Genomic DNA, 12,580 nt, shown 5'->3' with positions numbered 1-12,580 from the left:
TGTACTAACGTGCATTGAAAAAATGGATAAATATTTTGTTTAATTTTTATATTAGTTATTTATTTTGATTTTTTAAAAATATGAGAGATAAATCTGTCTTTTTGGTACTCATAATGAACAAAAATCATTTCTATAGACAATATGTGAAAATTAATAAAGAGTGGCAGATAATTTTAATATTTTTTTAATTGAGGGTACAAATGTAAAAGTAATAATAATTTTGAGATATTTATTGTAATTAAAATGTGACGTAATTAACAGAAGTGTGGTTGAATTTATCCAAAACTAAATCTCCGCCGTTTGATACGCCTGTGTCTCTACTTCATAGCATTCCGCTCTCTCTCTACTATTATTCAACCGCCATTCCACTTCCCCATATCTCTTCACATTCTCTCAATTTTTGGGAATAACTCCCTTTCATTCTCTTCAATTTGGTTTTGGATAGTCAAAAATCATTTTAAAATTCGTTCTAATGGCCGCTTCATTCATTCAAATTTTATCGCTAACTCTCATTTTCACCGTCATTTTCGCTGTACAATCAGTAGTCGCCGTAGATCCGCCGGAATATTCTCCTTCCCCCCAACGGCTTGGTGACGACTTCTCCCCGTCCCCCGCTACTCCCTCGATATCCCCTTCCGTAGCAGATTCTTCTCCTCCAGCACCTCCACCGTCAGATTCCTCCACTGCACCGTCTCCGGTTGCAGACGAGAATTTTCAGTATCCTTCCCCGGTTCCGGCGCCGGAGATTTCGAGCGATGTGAATCACGCGAACCAAGCCGATTTCGGTAACGTGGAGTCTAATGAGTCGTCTGGCGGGATGAAAAGCGGGCATAAGGCAGGGATTGCACTCGGAGTAATTTTGTTTGCGTGCGTTATTGGTATCGGCACTATTGTATACAAGAAACGCCAGCAGAATATCCGCCGGTCGCAGTATGGGTACGGCGCTAGAAGAGAATTTCTGTAGACGCACACATTTACAGATTTCTATTTCTATATATGTGCAATGTTTACTACTTCTACTACTACAACAGTCTCACATGGTCCTTTTGTTTAATTATTTGTTATTAATTTTCGTAGATTCATTATTTCATTTGTTGAGAACTTGCAAGGTGAATGATTTATGATTTTGTTTGACTGATGATTCTTTTTCTAATGAAATACGTAATCATACATTTATTATTTTTATTTTTAGATACTATTCAAACAATTAAATAAGATCAATTATTTTAGCAAAAGTGCTACATATACAGTAAATTATAAATCAACTTATACAGTCTCTCACTTGTAGAGAATGGGATTTAATCGCGCTTCTCATACATGTAAGAGGGATGTAATTTTTACGGCCCTCAAATGCGGTCCAAATATCTTTTTTCTTATTTTAGTGCTTAATTGTTTTGCATTCTCTTTTTCCATTTCCATATATGGATTGTCAAATTCATGCATGACTCGTGCAACAATAAGAACAAAATTTTTGGATTTCTGTGAGAAGTTTTAACTCGATGGTATTTTAACGAAGCATTAAAAGCAACTAAATGTTTCTGCAACCACAGTAAGAGATTATAGAAAGAAAATCACATTGATTGAACAATACAAGTAGCAAGAAATGCCTATCATTTTGCAATTTTGTCGGTCAAAATATTCTTAACATAATTCAATTTTGCTCTCTCGAATATGGTTTCAATTCCCAATTAATGCATAACATTTTGCAATTTTACGCTTTTGCTATAAAGGGTTGTACGCTTTGATTGAGCTGTATAACAATGTCAGATTACAATAACAAATATTATCCTCACCTTTCTTCAAGATCATAATCCAGTAAAGCAACAGTCCTCACGCTCCGACAGTGGTACTTCCAGCAGCAACAGCAGTACCAGAAGGCTTCTTCAGTGGAACGGCACTCTTGGCGCCAGCGGAGGAGGCATTACCTGTTGTAGTTACAGAAGCAGCAACTCGAGCTTGAAGCAGCAACTCGAGCTTTCTTTGGCTTCTTCACTGAGACGGTGCCTTTGGTGCCGGTGGAGGAGGTAGCACGAGCATTAGTTAAAGCAGTAGCGGCTCCAACCTTCTTTGGCCTCTTCACTGAAACGGTGGAGGAGGAGGCCGAAGTGGCAGCATTTTGAGTGTGGAGAGAGGTGATATGGCACTCCGTCCAGTCGATACCTTTGAGGTCCTTTATCACTTCCTTCAGATTGGGGCAGCCACACGGTGAGACGCCGTCGTCTTGTAAAGTAGAGCGGCCGAGGTTCATCAGTTGTATTCTGCTCACCACTTCGATCAAATTCTTCTGAATTAACAAATTACTCAATCAATCAATATTAATAGAAATGTTTTCTCAGATATAAAGTAAAAGAAAATTCGTAAACTATGTAATATTGGAATTGAAATTGGATTTTAATCTATGAATGATTGAATCAGGCCTTTTGACACTGCATCTTGTTGGAGCCGTGCATGCTAATGATCTGTAAAATTAAAGCAACAAACCAAATTAACCGAAAACTTGGAAGCAATCTATACACGCAATTAATTCAATAAATTAACAGCACAAAAATTTAACCAAAAATGACAAAAGTTCAGAATGAACTGCTTAAATTTAGAAAAATAATTTCGAGTGGGGATCAGAGGACCTGGTTGAGTTGGCGGACGGTGAGATCTTCGAAATTCTTGTGACCGTCAACGAGATCGAGGTAATCTTCCATTGCTAGCATTTGTTTTTGCTTCTTTGTCAATGTCTCTTCCACCATTTCCATATCTTCTCTCGAGTTCGCTTTCCTTCTGATGTGAATTTTGTTTTTTCTGTAACTGTTTGAAACTTTGAATGAAAGCAAAATGCATTGCTTGCCTGCTGCTTTAGCACTATATATACACACATTCCCTGTTACACATATACGTATACTTACGTATTTATTTACTGTGTAACAAAATCAATAGACAGTAATGGGCCTTACCCCCATTGAGGCCGGGGCCCATAAATCCAATTGAGGAAAATATTATAGCCTTTGAGTTTTGATTTAACCCCTTGTCATCCCTTACATTACCGATACGTTTGATTGCAAGCATAAAATTTGCATGAAAAGAAAATAAATTATAGATAATTCAATTGTCTAAAATTTATTTGTATGAAAATTATTAATTAAATGTGTTTGATTGATTTAATTTTCAATCTAAAAAATATTATACTTGTCAATTTTTATTGGTGGGTTAATGAATACGAGTGGATAAATAAGAGAGAGAAAGAGAGAGTGAATTTCATAGAAAATAAAACCCCACTTTCCTAAAGAAAGTATTTTCCTTAATTTTGATGAAAATATGATCACGTGACGAAAAGTGGAAAAATATTTTCATCGAAAAATGGCAATCAAACAGCACAAAAATAGAAATTTGGATGGAAAAAACACATTTTCCATGAAAAATATAAGCAATCAAACGAACTCTACATTCTTTCCCATTATTTTTTCTACAGTATCCATTTTAAATCACATTCTTCATTAAAATAATATTACACGCAAAACAAAAAAATTTCTTCCTTTTTAACCATATTCTCCATCAATCACGCATAATCATTTCTTCTAATGGGGCTCCAACAGGGCCTTAACCCAATTTTTAGAGTGAAATCCAATGTTCTTTGAAACAATGAGTGGTCGATCAATTTTATTATCTCAATCATCTTCCATGCCATCCTTAGACACAGGAGAATCTTTGGCCATTAAGTTTCGACTCATAAGTAAATTAGCTTCAAAAACGACTTCAGTGTTTAGTTCATTCAGTTCCATGTACCCAAATATGTTCATCGATGTACACGAGCAACCGACCTTTACGTGTTAACTAAAAAAGAAGAAATTGATTCGAGGTGGAATCCATGCAACAAAATTTTCATTTTTTTCGCAAATTGTATTCAGAGAATCCAGGGAAACCAGCCAAATAAACACATCACTCAAGAATCGATAGAAATTGCATATCGTTATGATATATATGTTGGATATTGGTTAAATAAATCGAGAATTGAAAATCGATTAAAATTCGTATCGACTTCGGACAAATACTCAAAAAATTAAAGTTCGTATCGATTTCGGTCAAATACTCAAAAACTCGATTCAATCCGTTTAGGCAAAATTGTTTGCCACTACGTCGCTTCGGGGCGCACAAACGGGGATAGACCTGCCCGGTCAGGTCGCGAGGGTCGAGGGGGCAGCGCCCCCCGTGGGGGGTAGAGGGCAACGCCCCCGAAAGAGAATTTTGATTTCTCTGCATGTATTGAAGGGTATATTTGGCATTTCGAAAACCAATATCAGATGAATGAGAAATTACGAAAAAGGACGAAAATCAGTGAATAGACACCTTTCCATAAATGTGCATTGTTTGGAAAGGGTGCATGGTTTGACCTCAACCATTAGTGAATAGACACCTTTTCATAAAGGTGCATTGTTTCGAAAGGGTGCATGGTTTGACCTCAATCATTTCGTCCACACCCTTTCATGGTCTATAAGTAGGACCCTTTGGGTGTCCTATTCCACACAATTTTGAAATACAAAACGTCTCTCAACCTCTCTTCTATCCAAAATCAAAATCATTTCATATATTTTGATTTTCTTTCATTTCATCCTTGGAGTACATAAGCCTAAATTTGGTTCGTACTTGTACTTGTGTTTTGGAGTGCTACAAACACAAGTGTAGCCGTTGTATCTTGGGAGTCGATTGCCGAAATCCGTAGACACCGTTGCGGGGCAAATTCGACTTAAAGACAAAGAGTCCAACTCTTGCCTCGACTTTGTCACCATCATTATACTTATTTCGGCGTCACTATTCACAAAATTCATCCAACAATATATTTCTCTTGTTGCTCTTGAAGGAGCCTAGCAGAAGATTTGACATCCAGATAAAGACTACCAACTTCTTCCAGATCCGCCTGCAAAAGCAAAAACGATACAAGCTGAGTATATATTCTCCTCACAAATAATCCTCCACAAACTTATATCTACCTACCTAGCAAATTTCATCGCGACCATTCATTTTAGCAACTATGCTGGCCGGCGATAACAGCTGGACTGCGTGCCTGATGTAAAATGACAAATGGATATATAATTAAAGAAAGAGGGAACCAGTAAAAAATAATTTGTAGGGAATTAAAAAACCTCAAGGATGCTTGCTGTCCACTCTCTCCAAGATAAGCCAGACTTTCCTCGTCTATCTGCAGTTCCTCGACTTATGCTCTGATAGCTAATATCTGCCACGGCATCAACAAAAATCATTTACTTAATAGCAGTTGTGGATAAAAGGCTTTAAGGTTGCTATGAAAATAGCATGTAATGAATATGCAATAGAATGAATTTCTCTATACCTGTATCATTTCAGCTGGACCATAGGTTTCGGTTCTTATTATAACCAACCGATCTAGTAAGTCGACTGGTATGCCATGAGGACTATTCATGTCTGTTCCTCTGCAAAGTAATGTATTGTCTTTTAGCTTTTTAAGAGATAATGGCCCAGGAGATGATATATATATATATACATGTAACTAAAGTTGAGCAATTATAGTAAAATAATTAAATTTATCAGAGGAAAGACGGTTGCACACCATTCCTTGGCTCATTCTGATAGGTAATAACGATACTTGCGTCAACAAACAGGGTTTAGACGATACTGAGTCCCTACTTTGATGTAAAATTATTATAATAAAACAGGCTAAACATCAACAATGCAGCCCAAATAATCAGCCCAAGTACTCACAACCCATAATTATCTTAGCCCGTTTACAAATTATACCCTCATGTCCAAAAGTCAAGTCCACTTTCCCCAAAGAGGAAATTACAAAATGACAGGTGTTTAAAGACCACTCTTCAAAATTCATATACAAAGTTTGATTAATCAAAAATCAGGTTGATAATTATATATTTTAATAATAATATTATTATTATATTATAATTAATCAATCAGGCCATTTTATCCCAATACGGCAATACCATTTCCCCATTTCAAAACCTAATTGGCTAAATCTCTCTCTCCGCTCTCTTCACTCGCTGCCCTCCTTCATCCAAGTTCGCCGTCATCTGTCTGGCGAGACGAGAGCCACCGCTGTAGATTTGCCTTTTCTCCGACAAGACAAACGCAGAGGTGTGTGTGGGGGCACTGCACGTGATCTGTGAAGAAACATTGCGTCCCACCTCTTTCCTTCTCTCTATCGCCAACATGAGAAACACTGCACGGTACACGTCAACACCTCTAACGTAGTCACGCACAGTGGCGTCATCAACCGTTGATGCTGTTTTTGGTGGTCGGGGTCTGGGTTGGTCTTGTGTGGAGTTTTAGGTAGTAGTAGTGGTTTGGGATTGTTTTGGTGTTGTTGGGGGGTTTTGCTGGCGGCGTTGGTGCATTTGGAGGTGTTGAAGGTGGTGGTGATGGTCGACGATGGTGATGGTGGTGCGTGGTAGGTAGGATACAGGCAGTAGACTGTAGTGGTGAGTTTGCGACGGACTGGTGTGATCCGTTTGTGGTGGCGTTGCTGGTGCGGTGAGGTGATGGTGGCATTTATCGTTATGCAGGTGGCAGCAAGGGTGTGATCGTGCAGGAGTGGTTGAAATTTTCTCCGATTTGCTGTGTTTTACCAATTCATGGTGTTTCTCTGGTGGTGATGGTGGGGGAAGTGTTGGTGGTGGTGTATGTGACCCTTGGTTAAATACGTGACCTTAAAATTGGGTGTGTCGTGGTGGTGTTGTGGCAGGGACGAGGTATAATAGTGATTGTGACGAACCATTTGTTGCTCTGTGACCAAAATATTTGTGTTGATTTGATGTGACCAACTAAATAAATCTTGATCGTAAATTGTGACTTTAAAATTCGATCAACTGTGATTAAAATGTAATATGTAACCATTAAATTTGAAAATATGTGACTTGTGACCTATGCAATTTTTGATATGTGATTTCAAAATAATTTGTGACCACCAATTAATTTGATGATATGTGATCAGTAAAAAAATCTGTGACCTATAATTATGTTCATGTGACCATTAATTGTATAAATGTGACCTCATTATATTTAATTAATAAAAAATTTTAATTAATTAACTGAAAACCTGATTTTTGCATTAGTCAAACTTAAAACTTGATTCTTGAACTGTGCATAGTTAAGCCATGATTTGTGAATTCTTCCCTTCAACAAATCCCTAACCTAATCACAAAGCCCATTAACCAAAAATTCCCAGCCAAGAATTACAGGTTCCAAAACCTGCTTGGTGCCCTATTGCGGAAGCAATGTTGTCGTAGTCAACAATTCATCGCTAATCTCACCGGTCGATAACTGAGTTGCCATCACTGACCTCGAAAAGTCCAAAACCATAACTTATACTACAGCCCATATAATACTTCCACCCAATCAAAGGAGCCCCTGTTTAACCCAAGCCCATTACCCAGGGACCTTAAGCCTGTCCTTCGAACCAGATTTGGCAATTTTAAGGCTCCTGTGCACAACGCTCGCTGAGAGCATTGCAAATCTGCTTTGGAAGTGAGGACTCGAATTTGAAATCTGAACTCTTTAACAGTTTGAGATAGTCAGCAATCAATTGTTGATCGTTGCTCCAGTCGGAATTTCTATGCAGAAAACATCAAGGCCCTCAGTATTTATTTTTAAAGGTTGATGATAAGAAGGTTGATAGTGATGGAAAGAAGAGAAAGAAACTGGACAGGAGAAGCCAAAAGCCCAACCAAGAAACGGAAGAAAATTCTAAGGAACTAGCTCTGATACCATATCAAATATACTCAATAAGATTCGATGTCTCTCAGTGTGAGAAGTTCTCTCATTATATAGAATCGAAATCACTATTAAATATGTTAGTTATCAAACTAAATATTTACTAATGGTAACCTATTAAATACAAAGACTGATTCTTTATAAACTTTCCTTATATTCCACTGATACCTCTTGGCGAAAGTATTTAAGTAAATGGGAAAATTACACCCCTGTACCTGACATTACAAATTCCCCGGTTTGTCGCATTTGTCGCAAAAATTACTATAGGAGATAATGAACTCTCTAGAGCACGATTCGAGTATGAAAAGCACTCCATGTCCAGCATATGTACCTACGTTAAGCTCAGTGTGTTAAGAAAGGATATCTGCATACAATTCAAGGATCTAAATGTAAGGGTTTATAAGAAAAAATACCTCATCGATAAATAATACTCCAGGAACAAGTTCTGCTACACCTTCATCTATGTAACGGTTAACAACCTGCAATCAATTAATTGTACAAGTGCATGGTTAGTTGAAAAATCTACAATCATATAGTTTTTGATAATCCAGAAGTTGTTCCTTGACATGATATACAGCCGTTTCATGATTTCTAGAAGATATGACATCACAACCACAGAAAGTATACAAAAAGAGTTCCATTGAAACGTGATATATGTACCTTATTTATTTCTTGCCGTAGCTTGTCAGTAATTTCTGTTTTCCTGGGCTTCATCATCTGACCCATCAGGGATAATATATCTTGTCCACCTTGAGGTCGTGCATTTGCAGCATGAAGGTCATGTAATGTAACATCCTGAAAAGGTAGCAATATTTACATAGGCTAACCGATTTACATAAGCTAACCGAATGTTCAATAAAATTTGAAGACTTACATCCTCCCTCTCTGCATTTATTCTCATGATGAAACAACACCCATGTAGTAAAGCCCATTATGAGAATCACCACATACTATCCCATAAATATTTTATGACATATAACTTCAGCCCTCTAATATCTTAAGCACCAAAAAGCCATAATAGCTAACTTGTAAGAATTCTTTTGAAGATAATATTTAAATAATATTAATTTGACCATACCTAACAAATTAAGCTTTTAAATCTACTAGTTCAACAAGGCATCAAAGCAGACAAACGTCTTGGGTTCAAATCTCACCACCACCTACACTTTGGAAAAAATAAATCCCGCCTAAATGTGAAGGGCGTGTTTTAAGATAATGTTTTAATGATTTCATTTGTCCTTATCCGAAAGCTTAACTTTTAGATGAAATGATTTAACATTCTCCAAGTGAAAAAATAATAAACAAGACACAAGCAGGAACTACAAAAATTAAACTAATGTTGCGATTTATATGTTCATATAAAATCTAGACGGAAGCATGCCTAGTACATGCAACATAGGGCAAAAATTTTAATCTATTAAGAATCAAAAGGGTTTAAAAAATAAAATTATGCACAGGATACAATCCAGAATCCCAACTAATATCACACATGATGAAATTTATGATTTAACGAAAATGTTTAAACAATGCTCAAAACACCTGAAATAGCAGCAAACCTAACTGAGGTATTCAGATATTAACAAAATTCTTTTTCGTTGTGAACTTCAAACAATAAGTAACAAATAGCACTACAAGAAATTAAGTAAAACCATATTTCAGAAGACAGAGACGCACCTGGACTATCTCCTTCTTTTTGTGAACCTCTCCTTTGGGAAGTGGAACATATTCTTCTGCCTCGAGATCAAATTCTGTTGCAAAAGCATTACTCCTTCCCACCCTTTTAACTGCTCCACTATTTGCTTCAATGTATATAACGTCACCAACTGCTACCTGGAGGTTTGTAGCATTAAAAGTACAGCTAGGAAATGTAAACAATAAATTGCATAATTAAAATAATCATGGTGAAGAGGTACTGTTTAGACATCACAAGTTATTCACAAAACGTCCTTTAGAATTGGTCCACAATGTAACATACAAAGACATTTAGGAAGTTCCTCTCTATAATGACAAGAAACTAAAGAGTAACATTGAGTGAAACACAATATAAGGTAAAACCAGAGAAATTTTCCCGGCATGAAAGAGGCTTCTGAGGACACCTTTTCCTTAATCAAGGCATCATATATTGTTGGGTCCAGCTTCAATTGTTTTGTACCTTTGACAGTTTTCAAACCAATTATAATATGGCTTATATTTTTACCATATCCACCTGTCACACTCTCAGTTTCTTCTGGAGATAATTCAGTCACCTATAGTAAAGCAGCTGACAAGACATAAGAAGCTGGATGAAGCATTTAAATAAAGTAAAAAACAACAAATTGTACAAGAACACAAAAATAGATCTTGATGACTTGTAACTTGCCTCCCCTTCATAAACCTCCTTGTTCTCCTTGATACGGAGGCCAATAGCACGTCGAAAATTCTCCATTAGAACCTCTGTCTTCTTTACTTCAGATGAATACACTTCTGATCCAACCATTGGGCAGAAAGGAACCTTCAATTAAGGTAAGAGAAGAATATGGTACCAGTCAATAAGCATTATCACACTAATTTCAGTACCAAAATATAGCTAAAACGAAAAACTACGAAGACCAAAATGAAAGCAGTAATTCTCGTGAACAAAACCTTGCTACCAAGTTCTTGGGAAATTCCAAGGGCAAGAGCAGTTTTTCCAGTTCCAGGAGGACCTGCAAGTAATAACGCACGTCCAGCCATTTTCCTTTGACGTATCATATCGACCACAACGCCAGCTGCTTCCCTGGCGGCTGCCTGGCCCACGAATCCAGCAGCTAGAGGTATTGCATTTCCATTAGGCTACAAGAATCAGCAGGAAACAAGAAGAAATCAGTTGATGCTCTGTATATATCCTCACTCAATCGTTTGAAGACCATTAACAGAAACTAAAGTACCATTTCAACAATGACTAAAGAAATAACTGACCTTCTTTCTAATAGTACATATAATCCAGGCAATAAAGACTGAATCTTTAAACTTCAGAAGAAATTTTCTTCTGTTTCTTCTATTTATTACCCTAATTTAACAATGCATACATAAAAAAAAAAAAAAAAATTTATTGTTCCAGCACTTTTTTTTAAATTTAATTTTAAGTTTTGGCTTAAAAATTTTAAAGTGTCGAAGGAAACACAAAGCCCATTAAAAAATAGTTTTTTTTTTTTTTTTTTTTTTTCAGAAGCCATGAAACCAAAAACTATTAGCACTGGCATTACACCCCAAATAAATAAATAAACCTTAAATCTACGAAAAATTAAATTCTCAACGAAGGCAAAAAAGAAACATGGAAGAGAGGAGTAAGAAGAGATGTCTGACAAAAAATATACAGTATAATAATTACAAAAATGGAGTACAAAAATAGAGCAAGGTACCTCGAGTCCGAGGCCTTTGATATGAGTATGAGTTGCAATTCTCTGTTTCTTAGTGGTGGATTGTACCTCTTCTATCTTCATTCTCCTTCCTTTATTTCTTTCTTCTTCGTTTTCAAACCATTTTTTTTTTCTCTGTGATTTCTCGTTCTTTGTAAAAGCTTCCCTCACCCTACTTGGTGCTCTGAGCTAATTCGGCATAATGAAGAGAACCGGGTTAAATCTCCGCCGGGAGTTAATTTTTCCAATAATCATTGAATTTAGGGGAATGTTTTTATCGCTCACTAAAACTTAAAATATCAAATTTTGATCGCTGAATTTATTTATATATTTTGGATTGTTCATTAAAATTTAAAATGTCGAATTTTAATCATTAAACTTTAAAAAATATGGTGCATTACTCATTGAACTTTAAAAATATTGTATATTATTCACTTTAAACTCGATATTTTTCAAAGTTAAACAGTTATGAAAAAATTGTACACTACTCGCTTTAAACTCGATATTTTTCGAAGTTAAACAATTATGTTAGTGAGTAAGGTACGATATTTTTCAAAGTTCAATGGTCAAAATTCGACATTTTATATTTCAATGAGCAATCAAAGACATGGATCTAAATTCATTGATCAAAACTTAACATTTTAAATTTCAGTGACCAATCAAAGATATGCACCTAAATTTAGTGACCATTGGAAGAATTAACTCGTCCACCACCCAACTTTATACGTGGTCATCTTACGCAAATTTAGCCCTCGTTTGATCCAATTTATTTTCATAAAAATATATTTTAAAATAGTGTAATGATAGGAAATGTATGGTTAAAAAATAAGGAAAATTTTAAAATTTGCATGTAATATTATTTTATTGAAGAAAATGTGGTTGAAATGATGTCAAATCACTATTTAAGAACTTTTTTTTTTAAATGTGGGTCGAACAGAGCTTTATTTTATTTTATCACGATTATCCTTTATACTTAGTATGACCGTGACCTCCCAACTTAATTTTATTTTACCATAATCACTCAACTTTATTATAATATTTCATCATGATCGTTCAATTTCATTTCATCATTTTCATTGATTTTAAAAGGAATAAAACGATAATTTTGTAATATATATAAAAAATAAATTTAAAAAATAAAAACTTATTTTAAAAAAGAACGTTACTAAAAAAATTATTTTTTAAATGAAATAAAAACTTATTTTTAAAAAAGCATTACTTAAACAAATTAAATAAAACAAAAAACCATTTGAAAAAAAAAGTTCCTTTAAAAAATAAAATAAAATAAAAACTTACATAAAAAATATTTTAAAAATAAAATAAAAAGTTATTTGAGAAAAAAAGGTTTTAAAATAAAATAAAAACTTGTAAGAAAAGTTAATTAGAAAAATAAAATAATATGAAAACTTAATAAAAAAAATTTAAATAAACAAAATATTTTTGTTTTTTAAATTTATTAT

At 35.2% G+C, this 12,580-nt stretch overlaps 2 protein-coding genes across 3 annotated transcripts; one reads left to right on the top strand and one right to left on the bottom strand.

Moving 5' to 3' along the window:
- The first annotated feature begins 304 nt into the window (after positions 1-304).
- On the top strand, positions 305-1,138 carry LOC111372794 (classical arabinogalactan protein 1-like). The gene has a single exon (XM_022995201.1). The coding sequence runs from the start codon at positions 473-475 to the stop codon at positions 962-964; it is 492 nt and encodes a 163-aa protein (XP_022850969.1). The 5' UTR covers positions 305-472; the 3' UTR covers positions 965-1,138.
- Positions 1,139-4,458: 3,320 nt separating this feature from the next.
- LOC111372814 (ruvB-like protein 1) lies at positions 4,459-11,347 on the bottom strand. 2 transcript variants are annotated; one of them, XM_022995220.1, is made up of 12 exons: positions 11,124-11,347; positions 10,366-10,554; positions 10,103-10,234; positions 9,840-9,989; positions 9,418-9,573; positions 8,404-8,538; positions 8,157-8,222; positions 7,959-8,074; positions 5,336-5,435; positions 5,130-5,221; positions 4,981-5,050; positions 4,460-4,903 (listed from the first exon to the last, which is right to left on the bottom strand). In XM_022995220.1, exons 1-10 carry the CDS (start codon positions 11,202-11,204, stop codon positions 5,201-5,203), a joined length of 1,146 nt encoding a protein of 381 aa, XP_022850988.1. In that variant the 5' UTR covers positions 11,205-11,347; the 3' UTR covers positions 4,460-4,903; positions 4,981-5,050; positions 5,130-5,200. The 2 variants fall into 2 exon arrangements, with proteins under 2 accessions (XP_022850989.1, XP_022850988.1); XM_022995221.1 differs by lacking the exon at positions 9,840-9,989 and having other exon boundaries at positions 4,459-4,903.
- Between the last annotated feature and the right edge of the window lie 1,233 nt (positions 11,348-12,580).

This window comes from Olea europaea, unplaced genomic scaffold (genome assembly GCF_002742605.1).
Source record: "Olea europaea var. sylvestris unplaced genomic scaffold, O_europaea_v1 scaffold1031, whole genome shotgun sequence".
NCBI classification, from domain to species: Eukaryota; Viridiplantae; Streptophyta; class Magnoliopsida; order Lamiales; family Oleaceae; genus Olea; species Olea europaea.
Note: the sequence above shows the minus strand (reverse complement) of the source record. Positions and strands in the feature narration are given on the sequence as shown.